The 20,640-nt window shown below is 45.8% G+C and overlaps 1 protein-coding gene across 4 annotated transcripts in view; it reads left to right on the top strand.

The window, feature by feature from the left end:
* The window catches only part of Entrep2 (endosomal transmembrane epsin interactor 2), a 412,215-nt gene that overhangs the window by 371,344 nt on the left and 20,231 nt on the right, over window positions 1-20,640 (top strand). For all 4 annotated transcript variants that reach the window (NM_001427632.1, XM_063273639.1, XM_039094263.2 and 1 more), the window contains 2 exons: window positions 10,405-10,512; window positions 20,424-20,584. In NM_001427632.1, coding sequence (NP_001414561.1) covers window positions 10,405-10,512; window positions 20,424-20,584 — 269 coding nt within the window. The remainder of the gene's footprint in view (window positions 1-10,404; window positions 10,513-20,423; window positions 20,585-20,640) is intronic.

The following is a 20,640-nucleotide window of genomic DNA, read 5'->3' as shown; positions in this document are numbered from 1 at the left end:
ATTATAAATAATATTGCACATATAATATTCTATATTCTTGATTCATTAGCATTGACTTCATGACCCACTGTGCTACTGTTCATGCCTAGATGAACATATAACACTTATGTTCTCTGTAAGCCATATCACAGCATTCTTACACTCGAGGACTAGACAGCACTACAACATGGCCCCAGGGATGGGTATACAGTGAGTCAGTAACAGAGAAACACAACCATAAAGACACTTTTGTGTTGTTTAGCCTACTGGGAACGGCTACATTGGGGAACTCAAAGACGTGGCCGTTCGTCATATATCTGAGAATAGCTGCAAAAGCACACCCAGAAAGGTGATCGAGGAGAGAGCAGAAGATACGGCTCAGTGGCCATGAGCAGGCGCTCTGCGAGTGTGAGAACCCATTTTCTGTTGGAAGCTCTAGGACTCAGGTGAAAGCCAAGGATGACTGCAGATGCCCATAGCCTCAGCACGGGGCAGAGGGTAGATAGGGAGACCCTGAGTACTAGCCAGCCATCTAGGCCAGAGAACAGATTTAGGGAGGAGAAACCATCTTAAGTCAGATAGAGGGAAAACCCGGAGCATCCTACGGTGGCCTCCACACGCATGCGCATACTCATGGGCATCCAGACTGGTGTGGGAGGCGGCGGGGGAGGGCAGAGATAAAGAGAAAGAAGGGGAAAGAGATTTGGGAGTTAGAAATAAATCTTAGCAAGTAGCCAAATTTACGTATGCAAATTCACAAATAACAGAAGCACCTATCTGCCTCTCCCTCGGAGCTACAGATTGCTTTCATTCCAAAATTTCATTTGCATATTGCAGATTTGGGATCTTTAAATTCCGCCCCGTGGGTGTGGTGGCATTGCCATTGGTTCTCCATACGTAGATGATGGGCCTGTTGTTGTTTATTGAGACCTAAGCCTTTCCTATCCCTTTGCCGCATGTCATGACTCCCAGCTCTTTTGAGCTTTTCTCTCTTTGTCCATTTTCCTGTTTTCTTACCAATTCTGTTCCACCGTCCTCGCTCTGGTAGTATAACTAGCTCATTCCCACGAGCTCCTCGGTGGCTCTCTGTGTGTTGGTCGCTTGTTTTCACCACTCTGGAATTTTCCATCTGTGTCTAAACCACAGCATGTTTGACCTTATCCTGTAGAAGGAAACTCCTCACTGTTGGCCGCAGAGCTGGCCAGAGGGAGCAGCTGTGTGCCCATGTACAGGCCGCCAGGTGAGCGCAGCCCATGAAGATTGGTGGAAATATTCAACTTTAAAAGATAAGGTCAAATTATTTTCCGTGACAAAGATACAGTCAGTTTTCAGTTCCACCTGAAATGTTTCAGCATCCTGTTGACTCGCTCCCAGTAGAGAATGTGTCTGCCCTGCAGGTTGTCCTGTGGTTTTGATGTACATTTCTTAGCTATTACTGAAATCTGGTTCTACTTTCCTTTATTTACTTATTTATTTATTTGTGTGTGTGCATCTGTGTGTTTGTGTGTCTGTGCCCATGTGCATTTGTGTGTGTATCTGTGTGCATGCTTCTGTGTATCTGTGTGTCTGAATGTATGCCTGTGTGTCTGTGTCTGTGTGTGTCGTGTCTGTGTGTGTCTTGGTGTGTTTCTTTGTGAGTATATGCCTGTGCATGTGTCTCTGTGTGTTTGTCTGAGTGTGTGTCTGTGTATGTGTGTGTGTGTGCCTGTGTGCCTGTGTGCCTGTGTGCCTGTGTGCCTGTGTGTCTCTGTGTGTGCTTCTGTGTGTGTCTGTGTGTCTGAATGTATGCCTGTGTGTCTGTGTTTGTATGTGTGTGCCTATGTGTATCTGTGTGCCTGAATGTATGCCTGTGTGTCTGTGTGTGTGCCTGTGTATCTATGTGTGCCTCTGTGTGTGTGTCTGTATCTGTGCCTTTGTGTGTGTCTTTGTGAGTATATGCCTGTGTGTGTGTCTGTCTGTCTCTGTGCCTGTGTGTATGTCTGTGTGTCTGTATGTGTGTCTCTGTGTCTCTGTATGTGCCTGTTTTGTTTTGTGTATTTCGTTTGCTATTTTCCAAGAATAATGATATGCTCATGCATTAACTTTCCCTTCACAGTCATCCTTTTAATCTGTTTGGCATTGTTCTTCATGTGTGTTGTATGGACAGCTGTTTCTTTTGATATTGTTGACTAATTCATTTTTTAATCATAAAAATCTATTTTTTGCCTTGTTAGTCACACATAAAGTTCTAATATTTCTTTGCATCATTTTCTGCCAAATATGTCTATATTTCCTTTCTGCCACATTGTTATTCCTTAGTATCTTCAGGGTACTTCTGCAGGTGCCCAAGTACCTTAGAGAAAATGTACAGTGTTAACGTATACCCTGTATTCTCCTGTAGACTTAGACTAACATGATGACAGCAGCAATGTGAATTCTATGCAGATGATTGTTTCACTGTGTTGTTTAAAGATTAGTGACAGAAAGAAAAGTCCACGGGTGAGATGGCTCAGTGGGTAGAAGTGCTTGCAAGGCTGACAGTGTGAGTTCATCTCTAGAGTTCACAGTAGGAGGAGAGAATCAACTCCCCAAAGTTGCCCTCTGACCTCTACACACGCATTGTGGCTTGGGTTTCCTTGCACTCTCACACCCCCACAATAGTTAAAAATAGATGAATATTTTAAGTGTGTGTGTTCATTATAGGTTCATTTTCCCCTGAGTCTTTCCATCTACAGTTGGCTGAGTGTATAGATATGAGTGCATGGACAGTGGGCCCGTGCCACACTCTCACAACCATCTCAACTACCGTCTCTCTCTGAGTACAGACAGTCCTCCCACCTTTCCTGTCTTTGCTCATAAACATGCACTTACTTTCTTTGCTACTACCAAGGATATCCTTTGAAGAATACATCCTGGTTGTGGGCAGTATGGAGACTGCGCACTGCCATTCACATGTCTGGAACAGCACTGCCTGAGCGTCACACGTAACCTAACTACTTGAACACATTACCCGGTTCTTGTACAAATGATTACATTCTAATTTGAATACTTCTTTTATTATCTCATCAGCCTCCTGCCCAGATTTAAAGAGTGAGTGTTTAGAGTATTGCCCCATGTCCTACATATTCCCTACAGTGTCTTGAGTTATAGAAATCCCTGTTAACTTCCAGCATGTTAAAATCTTCTAATACTAGTGTTGAAAAAACTCCTACATTATATATACATATTGCGACGACTATATAGTTTTACATTTAGCATGATGAATAGCATTAAGAGAGTAAATTATATTAAAACAGAAATAAACTAAGCTTGGTGACGATGGGGAGTTTTTACAGGTAGTAGATTTTAGCTTGTCAACCTCTCATACAGGGTACTTGTACCTTAATTCATCTGCAAGAATTTTCTTTTTTTCTTTTTTCTTTTTTTCGGAGCTGGGGACCGAACCCAGGGCCTTGCGCTTGCTAGGCAAGCGCTCTACCACTGAGCTAAATCCCCAACCAAGAATTTTCTTCTGTTTTTCTTTTCACATCTAGATCTGTTTTGTTTATCCTTTAAAAAAAAGACCCAACTGTCGTAACAGCCATAACATGCCATGTTCCCCCATCACTTTTAGACTACTTCATTGAGAATTTCATTCAGTGTGTTTTGACCACATTCACACCCTCCCTTTACTCCTCCAAGATCCAGCCCTTCCCTACCAACCCAGTGTTGTGTCTTTTTAAAATTTAAAACCCATCAGGTGTGGTCAGTGCTACTCACATCCTCATGGATATATAGCATTCCACTGGAGTGTGGTGGTCCCACCAGGGGCAACAGTTTAAAAGAAAACTGACTCTCCCTCTCTCAGAAGCTGTAAGTTGCCCCGTGCACCATCCCCGTGAGGAGCAGCTCTGGGTGCTCAGAGCCAGAGCAGTCTGCTTAAATTCCTCAGTTCTAAACAGGAGGCTGACATCTTGAACACAAAGCTTGCTGCCCACTCCCCAGCTCGTGTCATTCACCATTTTTATAGGGCAGCCGAAGTTCAGCTCCTTTCCTAGGATATGAACTCAAGCTAACCAGACAGACTTCTGCATCCAACTGCTGCCCTCTGCAGAAACAAATTCAGTGGGTCAGGACCTGCTCCACAATTGTCAAATTCTTTGAAAAAATAGATGTGGAGAATGGAAGTCACAGTATACATATGGGCACACACATTAATTATACTATCAAAACCAAGAGGATTGTTTTGTGTGCCTTGTTTTACTGAGTCATTTTCTGCATTACTTTATGAAAACATTAAATTTACTTTCTCTCTGTGTGCGGTTGGAAATGTGGGAATTAAATACACTGTTTCCTTCTAGCCTCAACTTAAAATTCAAAAGAGCACAATGAGATAACTTACTCATTTTCAAATGATGGCTTAGGAGCCCCTATTTTAAACAAACCGTTCTACTGTCTACAGGGTCTACAGCGGTAGAAAACATGGCCTCTGGCCTTGTTCTTTAAGATGAAGTAGAAATATTTTGTATTTCCACCATAGGGCCTGAGGCTTCACCTCCTTTCAAACTAACAAACCAGCCTGTTGTTCCTGGTTGCTGTAATTTCTATGACAGAAGACAGGAGACTCCTGAGTTGCAGACAGGAAGTCTAAGGGCTCACAACAGAAGCACTGTGGAGAGTGGTTGATCTGCATCTGCCCTTGGTCAGAGCTCCCATCATAGTTGCCTGTGCACACAGTGACTCGGGTGACAGAGGAGGAACTTGGAACTTGAGAAATCAGTGCCTGCACACCCAACCTACACTTTGCCTGGGTATATGTCACCTCCTTCCTCTTCCTTCAGATTGCTTATTGCAAACTCAGCCCAGGAAAGTGAGCCGTGCAGAACAGTTAAGGTGTCAGTCAGCAGGAACTTGGAGGCATGCCTACACCCATGGCAGACTGCCCCCCACGACACAGATCAGTAAATGTCAGGCAAGAGCACACGGTCATTGTCAGACATGCCAAGACAATAACCATTCCGAGGGGCAGGTATCTAAGACAATAATCCAGGTAAAGCCCAGTGCCACCCACATTCAACTACATCAGGTATTTACTGTCTCCGAGTCTCTGTTCCGTGTGGGGCTTTACAGCATGACGCCTTGACTGATAATGGCCTAGGAAACCCCTTTCATTATTCAGAGAGAGAAAATTGTCAAAGGGAGAAAGGAGCAAATGAGCCAGGAGAAAGGAATATAGGAGCTCGTCATCTACACAAGGACAGTTCCAGAAAGAACTGAAAGTTCCAGAAAGTTCCAGAGAGGACGCAAAGCCTGAGCTTTGAGTTTCCTAGTGAGTAGATCTGTGAGTTCTCCTTCCTGACCCCTGTCTCTAGGAATTATGCTGTTAGTCTCCAGATGCACTTGGAGCGGAGAGAATTTTCAGAGAATTCATCATGTGCCCGAGTGTCTGAAACTTTTCTTACGCTCGCTTTTGTTCTCTGCGCGACGCGTCTGTGCGAGAGTCCCTTGGGTGTTAGTGTTAATAACCACAGGAGGGTAACTGCAGAGTGTGCGGAGGTCAGACTCAGTGTCAGCAGTGACACATGTGCTGCGTGTGTCCGTGCCTGCCACTTCGACTGACATTTTAAGGGGACATTACAGACCACGGATTTTAGCCCCATGGAGCTCTCCTGAGAAAGCGGTCCCAGGGGTAGAGGTGCTACTTAAAGCAGAAAGGAACTTTAAGGAAACACTTAGACCTAATTCCAGTGGGTGCAGCTAGGAGAAGCCAAACACGGAAGCAGCTAGGGGAACGGAGGGAAAGGAGTCAATTTGGCATGTGTTTCAAACAAACACACTTCACAAGACATAAAGCAGTGTTAGCCTGGGGATGCGTATTCGTAACAGAAAGTTAGGAGGCTGGTGGGAATGTATGCAAACTCGGTGCTATTTTTAGGACATTCACTTCAATGACGATGGGACACGTGGTCATTAAAGTTGAAATTCCTGGTGTTTTTGTTCTATTTCTAGCTACGCTGCGTCGATAGGGGTCACTGTTTTGGTTATAATTTGGAATTACCCTCAGAGACATGTAAAACATATAATGAGAGGGTTGGGGATTTAGCTCAGTGGTAGAGCGCTTACCTAGGAAGCGCAAGGCCCTGGGTTCGGTCCCCAGCTCCGAAAAAAAGAACCAAAAAAAAAAAAAAAACATATAATGAGGAGTTCAGTATGATCTTCCAGGGTACCCATCTCATTGCGGAGATCCATCTTCTACAGGGCATAGGTTGGGGAGCCTCAACCCCTGCAGTGCGATGGATCTAGACAGTGTGAGTAAAAATGGGCCCCTGGACACATCAGGAACATCCTTAAGGTCAGAGTCATGGAACAGCTCCTCATGTGGTCTGCCAGCTCTGGTCACCATCAGAGCTGCAGACTTAACTTTTCCAACTGTTGTCTAGATTGTCTGTGGGACAGCACCCTGGCAATTAAACTCTCCATGTCCCAGACTATACTTGTTTGAAATGGTCGTCCGCCATAACCACCTGAACCTTGCTTGGGGCTGCTGGGGTCTTGCGTTTACACTCAGGAGGATCACCTCATCCCCATCTCTTCCTCCACATTCCATTCTCCCCCTCCCCCTCAATCCCAACCCATTGCTTGGCTTCTAAAGTCTTTCTCAGACACTGTCTCCATACTTCTACTGCGGTCCCTGATCACACCCTCTCCAACAGCACATCACCAGTCCCTTCAGTGTTTCCAGACCTTTCAGTCAACAAATGTTTGCTGAGCCACACTGAAGCTCAGGTTTGGTGCCACTCCCTTTCAATTACTTTCTTGTTCATTCGCAAATGAAGATCTTGTTCCCATTTTTCCCCAACGTCAGCCGTTGTCCTCTCTCTAGCATGGTGCATGTGTCCTGCTCCACAAACAAGCTCTTATCTTGCCCCATCTTTAATGGCTGCAGGAGCAGAGAGGGCATTTGAGTGGCCATAGCAACTTTGCACAGCCTGTTCAGCTCTGCCATGGTCTGAAACAAAAAATACCACCCAGAGCCTCTTCCCAAGGTAGTATTAACCAGGGATTTACCTCCTGCCTGAAGCAACCTCCAAATGTATGCCAAAGCATAAAGGGCTGTGCTCCCTGAGAGGTCAGCAAACAAGGGGAGTCCCAGAGTCCCCTCTCCCACTGACTTCCTGAAGAAACTTCCCAGGGCTCTGTGCAACCAAAAGGAACTTAGGAGCTGCCCTGAGACTTCCTGCGCTGAGGAGACACAACTGAAAAGTTCCAGATTGCCAAGCCATGGCGTAGACTTCTCAGGATAGAGTTCAGGAGAGGGGAAGCATGAAGATAGAACTGTGGACTCTGTGGAGGGTGTCCCTCAGGTATTCTGTTGAACACTGTTAGCATACGCTGGGGAAGAGATTACTGAGGCTAGGAAAAGAGACACTTAAAAGGATTACAGGCACAGAGCCTAGCTAGGCTCACAAGACTGGGCAGAATCTGATTTTCACATTGTTTAGGGGTATCTAGATGGCCTCACTTCCAGGATGGGAATAATGATCCTCAGTCTGAGAGTTGCTAGATTTTAAAATTCAGACTCCTTTCTCCGACTCTACATGTACACTAGACCATACAACCTTGAGAACGATGAAATGCCATGAGCTAAATTTATCCTCCATAATGTTGTCACAGTCACCCCTCTTTTGTATCCCACAAGTTGGCCTCGAGGTCCTGAGAAAAAGGACTAAACAGTCACTTCTGCAGAGGCAGACAGAACACTGGCTTATGACTATAGGAACAAGGCCTACAGTTGCTGCTGGACTAGACAGACAGATGGACATAAAGATCACCATGCATGCACAATGTTGGTCACTTAGGACATCTTCTATTTCCTCTCAGGGATGCTCACCTCTCAGGGATGTGGTAGAACATCACAGCTAACCTCAAGATCTTTGTCCTTCTGTGAAAAGATAGTCTTTACTGGTGGCTTTTTGGATGTGCAGATTTTGCCTGCTCTAAAACACTGGAGTCGACTGAAGTATCATTGGTCAGTTTTGTGAATCTTTGGTCAGGTTTTTGACTCCTGTTTATGGCATGGATTGAAAAATGAATTTCCTAAGGAAGAATGAATTACCTTTCGATGACTAAATACCATGACGTAGACCCTCTAAGACAAAGAACAGTGCCATTTAAGTAGACCAACCCTCCATGACAGGGAGTAATGCTGTGAAGCATGGAGAACAAGTTGAAAGCGCCTCGTGTCCTCTCGTTAGACTCACCGTCAGCCCAGTGGTCAGGGTCCCAGCTAGTGGGACAAGGAAAGGAAAATAAGCAGCAGAAAAATCCCAGAGAAACAACCTTCGCAGATGGCTTGATTCTCTGCAGAGAAAATGCTGAAGTACCTTTAAAAATGGCTAGAACTAATGAATTCAAGACCACAAGATACCACAGGAAAGCACACACACACACACACACACACACACACACACACACACACGCCACATTTCTTTATATTCACAATGAGCATGTGGAAATCAAAATTAAAAGGGCAAAAATGAACTGCAGTCTAAACTTTATCCAGTAATTAACTCAAAATGGGTCATGGGCATGAACATAAATTACATGTTTAGAAAAGAAACATGCAAAACTGTTTAAGTATTTAGAGCTGGGCAGACTTGGCACCTAAAGCATGGCCCACAGAGAGAGGGGTGGAGAGGGGGAGGGGAAGAGAGAGGAAGGAGAGAGATTGGATGTTAGGACATAAACGTGTGTGCTGTTTGCTCACGCTTAAGGCTAAGTGCATACTAAACATAGATGCGTGAGTACTCATGTGTCCTCCATGGAAAGTTCACATGCAGTGGACTGAACATTTTCCTCTTCCCAATCCATGTGCTGACCTCCTGACCCCAGCATGATGTCAGCAGGGCTTCAGGCCTCTAGGAAGTGGTGAGTTCATGCAGGTGGAGTTCTCCAAGGATCTGAGTCTTTGTTAGAGAACCCAGAAAGCTTGCTGCCCTGTTCCCACGAAATGAAGCCACAGCAAGAAGTTGGTCACCAGATCCTACCCTCAGCCTCCAAAGGTGCGAAGCAAATGTCCCATTGCTATAGCCGCACCCCCGGTGGCATTTTTGTTATTGCCCCCAAACCTCAGGCACCATGGGAAGTACTCAGAAAGATACGCCACAGTAGTTTGCAAGTCCTGAGAAGGAACTGGCATAGAGAACACTTAAAAGGAATGAAAAGGCACACAAGCCAATGAGAAAATAAGCAAAACCTGAAAGACATTTTACTAAAGGGGAGCCAGATGGCAAATAGCAAGCAAAAAAAGAAATGGTTCATCTTTTATGCATCAGGGAAATTGATTATAGAGCTGGATTGGTAAATCCATGCATACCTATCAGAACAGCTAAAACAGAAGCCACATGAAATGTTTGCAGCCATGCCGGGAAACCAGGTCACTCACGCATCATGGGTGTGAATATAAAATGGTCCAGCCGTCCTAGAGAACAGTTTGACTGTTTTTACAAAACCAACCATGCAATACCCACACCCAGCAATTGCTGTCTTGAACAGTTGCTGCAGAGAAATAAAAACCTACATTAACATAAACACCTGGAATTTTTTTTATTAGTCCTAAATTGCTTATCACCCCAGTACTCCTCAATTGTTTGATGGTTAAACCAATTGTGGTACGTCTATGCAGAGGAATACTACATATCTGTACAAAGGAACGAACTGCTAATATGTAAAACAGACTTGGTGGATCTTAAAACAACTGTGCTGAATTTAAAAGAGCATTGGGAAAACTCTCAGGCTTTCTGATCCTATTCCTCTAACATTCTTGAAACAAGTGTTGCAGAGCAAGCTAGTCATTGATGGAAGGTAGTTGGGGTGGGAAGCAGCAAGGGTGGGGTGAGGAGGGTGTTTATAAGAAGTAGCATGTGAGACCCACAGTGTTAAGTGTCTCGACTGTGTTGTCAGTATCCAGGCTGTGATAGTGGGCTAAGCTATGGTTTTGCAGGATGCTACCCATGGGTACACGCGATAACTGCATCATTTCTGACAAACACATGCGAATCTGCACTTACCTAAATATAAAAAGTGCCATTTAAAGACTTGACATTTTATTAAACACTCATCAGAGTGTCGAGTGTCAGTATGATTGATAAAAATTACCCACCTTCTTACATGAATATCCCAATATTTTCTGAGCTATCTTACCGATGACTTCTTAGCAATTATCAAAATTATGAAAGACAGATTTTAGTATTAAGAGCAGTTTGAGCTGCACAGGAAGGAAATAAACAAATGTGTGTATTTTAAAGGCTAACCCTGAATATGAATAAAATACAGTCATGCATAAAGCCAACCTGTGAATCAGCTGGCAGCTGGCCCAGGCTGGGCCAGACCCAGGCTTACGTAAGTGTGCCCTGGACTCTGTGTGTCCAGCAGGAACTGACCCTTCTCCTCCTTCTTTTCCTGCAGGACCTCCTCTTCAGTGTCTGTGCCCTTAATGTCCTCTCCACCATTGTGTGCGCCTTGGCCACAGCCATGTGTTGCATGCAGATGGTCTCTGCTGATGTCCTGCAGATGGTGAGTGCCTTCAGGCTGTCCCAAGCCCATTCAGAGTGCCTGGTCCAGCCCTCCCTCCTCTAACCAGCTTGAGTCTGATATAGAGGAGCAGAAATGGCTCCTTCTGGGTAGAGAATCGTGAGTTCTATCAGTTCAAACTGCCCAGAGACCCTTGGTGTCACCTCCTGCTGCCTTCTGAAGGAGGGGACTATGTGTACGCTGCTGTTGCCTTACTTCAGACATCAGCAGAGTTCTGCGTTATGATAGAGTACACCCCAACCCCATCCCCCACCCCAGGCCCCACCCCCTGCCCAGCACCTGGAATGTGTCCCTGAATGAGTGGAAAGCGTGCCGTGCTGGGCACTCTGCAGACCTAGATAAGAGCAAGGCCCGTCCTTCTTCCGGATTCCCTGTAATAGAAGAACTTTGAGGTTGTTAGAAGATTTCTCAAAATGAAAAACTGCTGTTCTCTGCTTATGAAATTTGCTAATTAACCCCGAGATCATGGTCTGGTAACCCTCGTCTGGTGTTATGGCCAGGGTCTTATTTTTTAAAAAAGACCTTCTGCTCCAGTGGGGGTGGAGAGGCCAAAGCAGGGGTCACAAGCTTATTAATAAACATCTTTGAACACACACTTCATAAATCGTGACGGCCCCTTGTTGTCTCAGCAAGAATGGACCATAGCCTAGGGTTCAATACATTGTTGCAAAACTCATAATAAAGAGAAGTCGGTATTGGTTGTTTGTTTAGGAGCTACTCTTGTGCCCATTCTCCCTTCCCCCACCCATTTGCTGTCTCTGTCTGCCTCAGTTTGTTTTTCTCTTACTGTAACAAAATAGCCAAGACTAAGTCGTTTATAAAGAAAGCAGATTTACTTAGCATCCAGTTCTAGAGGGTGGGGAGTCCAAGATTGCACAACTGTGTTTGGTTAGCTTCTGATGTGAAACCTCAGCAAATGGCAGAAGGGAAGGGTGTGCATGGGGAAGACAGACAAAAGAGCTAGCCTTCTTTTATTTCTTAACAGCCCTGTCCCCAGATGGTAGCTAACTCTGCTTATCAGAGTGACTCCTCGCTCCCTCTACATAGTATTAATCTGTTTATTCAGGAGGAGTTGAGTCCTGCTATTCAAGTACTACCCAGCAGGCCTACCTCCCAACACCACCATATTGGGTTGGGACAAACCACATTCTAGCCGAGGCTCTCTATGAGCATCACCGTGTCTTTCAGCCCAATCTTCAGGGCCACTGGACCCCAACCCAATGTTTTCTGCCTTTCATGAAAGAAAGGACAAGTTACTCCTATATGGGGTTTTCCTTTTAAATCTTCCCCCTCACCCACCCTTTAGCAGTGCATCTGTTAATCAAGATATAAGGCCATAGAGCATCATTACCAATATGTTAAAACTCCGTTGGTCCTAATTGTATGTGGCATGCAGCCTGGCTCCCACAGCATACATCCACACAGCTGTCACAGCGAGCTGACCTTTCTGAGAGGTCGCAGTATTCTGAAAGGTGTCTAATTAAGCAGTTATTCAGCAGGATGAACTTTTGGCCTCATTCACTGAGGCTTCGTGTTGGCAATTTTCTCCAGCATGCTGTATAAAAGAAAGGTTAAATACCAGAAGGTTCTACCCATCTCAGCAAAGTTTGCTATTGATCTGTAAATATCACACCAATTCAACCAAACTAACAGAACTAAAGCCTGCAGAAGATAGCAATATGTATTCCCCTACTTTTAAACATAAAATTGAAAATTGGGTATATTCTAACTGTGTAACCTTTTAGAATTAAACCAAACTACACATAGTTCTTATTGGAGGCCATGAAGAGCAGAAGTAGGTCTGGGGTCATGTGTCTAGCATGTCTACATCTGAGCCCCAATGCCTCTGCATATGTGGTGATTTTGAGCACATCACTGAACCCACTTGCCCAGTAGTTTCTTCATATATGAATGGACCTCACAGGACAACCTGCTGATCTCTGTTGCTTTTTTGTTTGATACTTTTATTTGTTGGCAGTGCAGGGGGTTGGAGCCTTGCACAGGCTAGGCAACAGCTCTACCACTCTGCTATGCCTCCAGTTTTATTTTTATTGTTTTAATGTAGTGGAGTATCAGCCAATTACTGGACATCATAGTAATGACATTACAGTAGCACCGTCACAGTAATGACATCACAGCTGTGACATAACAGTAATGACATCACAGTGGTACCCTCGTAATAATGACATCACAATGGTACCATCACAGTAATGACATCATAGCATTACATCACGATAATGATATCACAGCAGTACCATCATAGTAATGACATCACAGCTGTGACACAACAGTGATGATATCACAGTAATGACATCACAGCAGTGACATCATAGTTTACAGAGCAACTGTGGTGCTCCATAAACAAGCAAATTATTACAGAAATTACAAAGGCTATGTCTGAATTTTCTGTTTTGATAACAAAATGCCCTAGGGTAGACTCCTCTAAAGAGGTTATTTAGATTACAGTTTTGAAGGCCAAAGGGTCAAAACAGCATGGCGCCTGCACTCATTAATACCCCTGACCTGTGTCACAGCATGGTGGATGGCATCACCATGGAGAAGACATGTTCATAACAAACTCTCTGAACTGAAAGCATGGCATGGTTTCTTTGCAAAGGCCTTGCCTCCAGTTACCTATCTATACCCCACCATCCCCACCCTTCCCAGAAAGCCTCATCTCTGAAAGGTTCTACACCTCCTCCCAGAAGCACCATGCTGAGGACCAACCTTCCAACACACAGGGACAATGGAGGACTAAACATACCCAAGCCATAACAAGGTACCACCAGAAACCTCCTTGCTTAGAAGTAGGAATAACTGCGCTTCTTGCTGGTGAGGCTTTCTGTGGCATACGCTGTGGGACAGATGAGGGTCTGGTCTCCTAGTCAGACTGAGCTATGTGTACCCAGCACCATAGGAAAGTCAGAGAGAAGACCTGGTTATAGTCCAGGTGGCTTTGAGACCAGCTTGTAAACCTGTAGTCACATCCCCACCTACTGGTCTTAGTTCTTTTTTGCTAAAGACCATTAAGTATTTGAGCCTTTCTGTCCTACCGGAACTGCTGAGAGGATGGAGCATAAGGTGTTTTTGTCTTAGTTATGATTCCATTGCTGTGAAGAGACCTCTCATGGCCATGGCAACTCTTATAAAGGACAACATTTAACTGGGGCTGGCTTACTGTTCTGAGATTCAGTCTGTTATCATCATGGCAGAAGCATGGCAGCATTCGGGTAAGGCCTGGTGCTGGAGGAGTTGTTGTTCCAAAGGCAAACAGGAGAAGATTGACTTCTACATGGCTAGGAAGAAGGTTTCAAAGCCCACCCCAACAGTGACACACTTCCTCCAACAAGGCCACGCCCACTTCAAAAGGCCACACCTCCTGATAGTGCCACTCCCTGGGCCAAGCATATTTAAACCACCACATTATGGAATTTAAAAAAAAACAAACAAACAAACAGGGTGGCCACATGGAATGTGGCTGGCCCAGGCTGGATGTGGTGGCTGCATCCCAGAAGAAATGAGCTGGCCCAAGGCAGTTGTGAATACACCCAGTCTGATAGAACCATGACGTTTAGGGAGATGCCTTGAAATCTCTTTTCAGGCTTCATACTTCATTTCATTCTGCTCCTTAATTAAAGGAATGCTATATGGTCATTGGGAGAGGTTAAATTATATAGCAGTACATAAAAAAAGTTAATGGCCTTCCTCACCTGGCCATGGGAGAGACAAATGCTAAAGATTTGCAGTAAGTCCTTCCATTCATCCATTATATCTGAGTGCTGATAGACTTGCATATAAACAACCGACTTCCCTCCGGCCCCACTTCCCCAGCCTAGCGGCTGTGAGGTGGTATCCTTTTAGTCTAGATTTGTCCTTTTCCAGTGATTAATGATGTTGGTCCTCTTTCTGTGTGTTTAATGGCTACTTATAGATCTTCTTTAGAGAAATGGACTTCATCTTGGCCATTTTTAATGTTTCCTTGTCTCTTATTGCTGAGCCGTAGAGTTCCCCGTGCACTCTAGACACACGTCTCTCTTCAGACGTGTGCAAATGTTCCCCCCACCCACCCCTGTTGATTATCTTTACACCTGGTCATATCTCAAACCACAGCGTTTTAGTTTGAATAAGACCCCAGTGTGTCTCTTGTGTCCGTTCCTGCTTTGATCTTGCTGTCCTGTCTCCCAGTGGCCTGATCTTAGAAAATGAAACCATTCCTTCAGAGACTTCTGTAGTCTTCGGTTGATGTTGAGGAACATCTTGAGTCGAGTGTCACGCTCATTGTGCTGTGGAAGGCCAGGTCTGTGTGGTTCCTAGCACCTCTGTGGCTATCCCATAGAGCCATGTTTACCATAGTGTTACAAGAACTTGTAAGAGAATCCTTCAGCTTCATTTCTCCTCAAGCTGGTTCTGAACATTCTGTCCCCCTGTATCTCCCTGTGAATTTCAGAATCAACATGTCAATTTCTGAAAAATAATCACACTGGGATTGTATCAGATCTATGTGGCAGTTCTGCCATGTGCCGCTCACCACAATCTCAGTGTCGTCTTCTCTTGTTTTGACATCTCAGTTCTGGCTGCATTTCCATCACCGAGCTTGGCTGTGTCTCCTGGTACTTGTCAACCATTCTTCTGTTGTTTTTACTCAGATTCTCAAGTCGAGAAGTATTACTTAAGTATATGTGTCTCTGTGTGTCTAAGTGTGTGTGTGTGTGTGTGTGTTTGTCTGTGTATATGTGTCTGTATGTATCTCTGTCTGTGTGTTTGTGTATGTATGTGTGTGTGTGTGTCTGTGTATGGGTGTGTCTCTTTATGTAGGGAGGGTCTGTGTTTGTGTGTCTCTGTGTGTCTGTATATGTATATGTCTGTGTGTGTGAGTCTGTATGTATGTGTGTATCTATGTGTATGTGTCTGTATATATGTATGTATGCTCGAATCTGTGTGTCTGTGTGATGCTAGAGACCGGGCCCCAGGTCTTGTACATGTTTGGCAAGTGTCATACTGCAGCCACAGCTCCTCTAAGAATCACTAATTCATGACAAGAACACTGTGGGGCAGCCAACCCTGTAAACATTTGCGCAGCTTCCTGCTGCCCACTCCTGATCACCCTCACTAAAGGTTGCTTTCAGAGAGAACTGTAGGGTTCTTCTGCTGTGTGCACCGAGATCCTGCTGTATGAAAACACCTTCCTTAACAACTTTCCACACAGATGTGCTAGGCTGAGTCCCAAATGTGTGTGACAGACTGACACATTCAACCTGATTGCTCTATAGCCTCCTTAGCTGGTTTTAGGAGCCACCAGGCCCCCCGTAGTTTGCTTTGTAGTTTGCTCATGGATAAAGGCAAACTCATTACCATGCCCAGGAGCTCAGCAGCATATTAGGACTTTAGAATTCTGAGTACCCGCATCTTCCTTATAATTTGAATGCATATTGGGGATAATTAGCCGTAGTTAGAACTAACATCATGAATGCCTGAGACGGCAAGTGCTATTCCTATTGTCAGAACCGCTAAAGCCCAGCGATTCTAACATGCAGAGAAATCCTGGCTACATGATGATACAGTTCCGCTTATTGATATAGCTCAGTAGAGATGGTGTTTTACCTCCTAAGTGTCTCCAGTGTCATTTCTGGGTTTGTTTTTAAAAGTAATCTCATTTTCCTCCCCATTTCCCTCATGGCCACCTTAACCTCGGGAACATCCTCAGCTGTTACCCAGCCTGGCTTGTCACAGTCATCTCATAGGATTGCCCTGTGTTCTCACCTCCGCTCTCGTGGTTCGTTAAGCAGAACCCCCTTGGAAAGGGCAGGTGGGCGTTCACTTTGCACAGGCCTGATAACTGTGAGCATGGGGCTGGGTGTGCGGGATCCTCAAGGTCGAAACCCACCCTAGGAGTTCATCAGTCATCCAGAGAGATCCAGAATGCTGAAGGAGAGCTGGGGACAGCCTCTGTTCCTGGGGTAGAGGTGAGGGGGACAGGGAAGGCAGGGCTGGGCAGGCTTCAGGCACATCCCACCATGATTCACCCAGACTTTGGCTGACCAACCCTGCTCTTCACCTTGTTCCCCACAGCTGATCAGACATGGAGACAAGAGAGAGAGAGAGAGAGAGAGAGAGAGAGAGAGAGAGAGAGAGAGAATGACAGAAGCTTCTGTTTGAGCCTTGTGCTGCTGTGAGTGAATCTTTAACAGGGGATGGCATTTCGTGTTATAATCCTGGTGGTACCAAGAAAAGCGAGCCTGAGACTGATAGGTCAATAAGATGCCCATAGTCGCGTGAACCTCAGTGACCGTTCAGTGTCTACAGACAAGGCATTTGACTCAAAGTTTGAGGTCTGTTAACTTCTTTGTGGTCTCCTCCAGACAGTAGAAGCTAGGCTGTGTGGTCTGAGCCTAATTTTAGGAGCTTGGTGTTGTAGACCTTTGGAAGATGTCTAGGGCCAAGTATCTGCAGTTCTCAGTGTCCCTTGCTTACAAAGATTTGTGTTCCTGGAATAATTCCCCCCACCCCCAACACACAGGACATAGGGTCTCAGGTACACACTGTGCATGAGTGACAAACCCAGGGTGTATCTACGAGCACCTCAGCCATCTTCTACACACAGTTGTACTGGTGTCCATGTGATTTAGACAGCCCAACGGAAGACAGAACCAGCCAGGACAGAAGAGATGACTTAGAGCCCATTTCTTGCCCTCTCCAGGAAATGTAGAATCATGCATTATGTCTGACCATGCTGTTGTAGCCATGAGGCCCCAGAGCAGGGATGTGGGCTGGCAGAAAGGCGTCCCAGTCACTGACGTTCTGCCTCGTGCGTCCTGAAGGAGGCCAGGCAGCTTGCCAGGTGAGAAGGAGCTAAGTTGCTAGGAAGGGGAGACAAAGCACGCATGGTTTGAAGGGTAGCTGAGCAGACCTTGTTCAAACCAGGGGGTGTTTGGCACCGGCTGGAAGGAAGCTGGAAACTGGATGGGATTCAGCGTGAAGAGCCTTGATGGTAAAAGGTTTTTTTTCCAACAGCATGAGCTCATCTGGGCCACTTTAAAAATAGCTCCTGCACAAGATGGAGTCTGCATCCCAGAAGCAGAGACGAGGCAGCTTGCTTCTGAGCTGCCCCGGTGGCTGCTTCTGCGAGGGCAGAAGAGCAAGGACAGCACCACAGCAGAGAGGTATCCATCCATCTGCTCAACCAATGCTGGCTGAGCGTGTGCTGTGCCCCCATTTAGGAAAGAATAAGGCAGTAAAACACAGGCAACCTGACAGTCGATGTAGTCGTTCCTTTTCTGTTGCTGTGATTAAAGCACCATGACAAAGGCAACGTATAAGGGAAAGCATCTTGTGGGGCTTACAGTCCCAGAGGATTATAGTGGATGACCGTAAAATGAAGACAGTAAAATGAAGATATGGTGCCACCAGGAACAGTTGAGATGAGAGCTCTCATCTCGAAGTACAAACAGGAGGCAGAGATAACTGGAAATGAGAAGGGAGTCTTTTGAAACCTCAAAGCCTGCCCTCATGGACATGCTTAATCTAGCAAGGGCACGCCTCCTAGTCCTTCCCAAACAGTTCCACAAACTAAGTGTTCAAATTCGTGTTTGAATGCATGAGGACCATTCTCATGCAGATCACCACAGTCAGGGGAGGAAGTAGCCATCTGTTGTGTTTCTGACAGTTGGTTATCCAGGTTTGTGAGGGTGAAGGAACACAGAAAGGTGCTGAGTTTACATGGGACCCACTACCCATAGATTCTCCAGCAGCTGCTATGGGTAGGGCCTAAATGAGGCCATTGGCCAGGGATCTTGGGAAATGTAGTCAGCCAGCTTTCAGCCCCAGCATCTCAGGGCAGAAAACAAAGCTCGCCAGCTTCACTGTGAACTGTCCTCACTGGACGCTCACTATCCGTGGAAGGGAGAAAGTCCTGTGAGACTGGCAGGCTTCATCTTGGGAAAGGCAAAAAGCCCAAGAAAAGGCTCCACTTGACAGGATTCTGGGGGTTTCTATAGAGATGGCATCAGCACAGCCCAAGAAAGGCAAAGTCATACTCAGGCCCTGTTTTGTTTTTTTTTTAAACTTTGTCAGGCCTCTGGTGCTGAGTATTTTTGCATTTCGTTAGTTTTGCTCGAGTATACTCTTGTTGACCCTTCTAATTTCTGGTAGAGACTAATTCAAAATATTTCCTTGCTAGACCTCAAGAACGTTTGTGCTCCCCTCACCATGAAGCTATTGTTAAGCTGTTATGGGGCAGGCAAGGGATTTAACAGCTTCTGAGCCAGAGGATGACAGCACACATCCAACCCACTCATAGACAACAACCCCCCTCTCATTTCCAACAATTAAAGAAGCAGTAATGAGCCAGACTAGCTGAAAGGGCAGGGAACATGCTGTGTGTTGGGAAGGCTGGTGGGGGCCATTTTTAATCTGATGCATCCCTCATTCAGTGTGGCCATCATCCCACAGCACACGGATTTCACTGCATTTGATCATATTCTGAACCCTGGACTCACCCCTGCTAGTACAGAAATTCTCCAACTGCCTGGCCCCTGTGTCTGCACCAGCCCACCCTATCCCTGCCGCCACATGGTACTCCCATCCACACAGCCCTACCATCGTCACTGCCTCCTGCATATCCCCAGAATTAAAATTTGACTAGATCCTTGTTTTGCTCTTCTGAAACACATTGTTCGCTAGTCACCCCTTTTTGAGCTTGGATGCTCTCCTGAAGCCCTGGCCTTTGCTACCCCACCAGCCTTTGATGGCCCATTTAGATATCATCTGCTTCATGAATGCAGACCCCCCTCTTCCCACACTGATTGGAGGACTGTATTTGCTACTGAGGCTTTTGTGCTTAACTGTGTACACGTGACACTTTGTTTCTTTTCTCTTACCTCACTGACATGCTATGGGAAGGCTCAGAGCCCATGCAGTGCGGCTCATTTCACACCTACAGATGAAACAGTGTCTTAGCATTTCTGTGGAACAGGCAGTCTCTGGCAGGAGTGACCCAAGGGTGGAAAGAGAAACAGTAATAGATACCCTGCAGAGATCCAGGCAGACAGCACTCATTCTATTAAAGTGTGCTTCCTTTGATTTTTTTAAAAAAAGATTTATTTATTTATTATATATGTGTACACTGTAGCTATCTTCAGACACACCAGAAGAGGGCATCAGATCTCATTACTAATGGTTGTGAACCACCATGGTGTTGCTGGGATTTGAACTCGGGACCTTCAGAAGAGCAGGCAGTGCTCTTAACCACTGAGCCATCTTTCCGGCCCTCCCCTGATATTTTTAAGTGACATCCAGTGTGCATGATTGCCCCGCAGAATATTCTGAAGATCCTGGGTAACATTCTTCACCTTTAGAGCAATGTCCTACAAAGTGTGTGGCTCACCCAGATACACGTATCCAAAGGGGCCATAGTGAGCTGCAAGGAAGTGTGTGAGGCATGCCAGGCTCGCAATGTAGGCATGAAGTACTTTGCAGGGCTTGGAAAGGAACTGTGTATGGAGCGTGTGCCAAATGATAGGCACATGATAGGGGCTTGCTAAGTGAGCTTGCTCAAAGCATGCCTTTTCTCATAAAGTGCTGTTTTGAAGTGTGCCTGGCAAGCATCCTTTAGCTGCAGTGTTTAAGCATTAGAGTCACAGGAGTAAGGTCTCCCAGTATTGGAAACTCCAGGCAGAAGTTTTTAACCTCACCTGCAGTGAGGGAAGCAGAACAGAGGGAAGAGGTTTCCAAGGTGGTTCTCTCAGGACCCTCCTTTGTAAAATATGTGTTTCGTGGCCATGGCTTGGCAAGTTAGACTAGGCATTTTACCATGAAAAGTGAAGTGTGTGCAGTTAGCTCCTTTAGCCGCCAGCCACCCAGGATCTGGGATAACATTTCTTCTCTGTGTTTTCCAGTTCTTCCCTCAGAGGTCTCACTCTGCCAACGCTGCCTGTGTGACTCCCCATGGCACCATTCTCCACCAGACCCTGGACTTCGACGAGTTTATTGCCCCCCTCCCGCCCCCGCCCTACTACCCTCCAGAGTACACCTGCACACCCACAGCGGAGGCTCACAGGTCAGCTTCCATTCAGTGTCCCGAGTCCCATGAGGCTGGAGGAGCCACGGACAGGA

This window comes from Rattus norvegicus, chromosome 1 (assembly GCF_036323735.1).
Source record: "Rattus norvegicus strain BN/NHsdMcwi chromosome 1, GRCr8, whole genome shotgun sequence".
NCBI classification, from domain to species: domain Eukaryota; kingdom Metazoa; phylum Chordata; class Mammalia; order Rodentia; family Muridae; genus Rattus; species Rattus norvegicus.
Note: the sequence above shows the minus strand (reverse complement) of the source record. Positions and strands in the feature narration are given on the sequence as shown.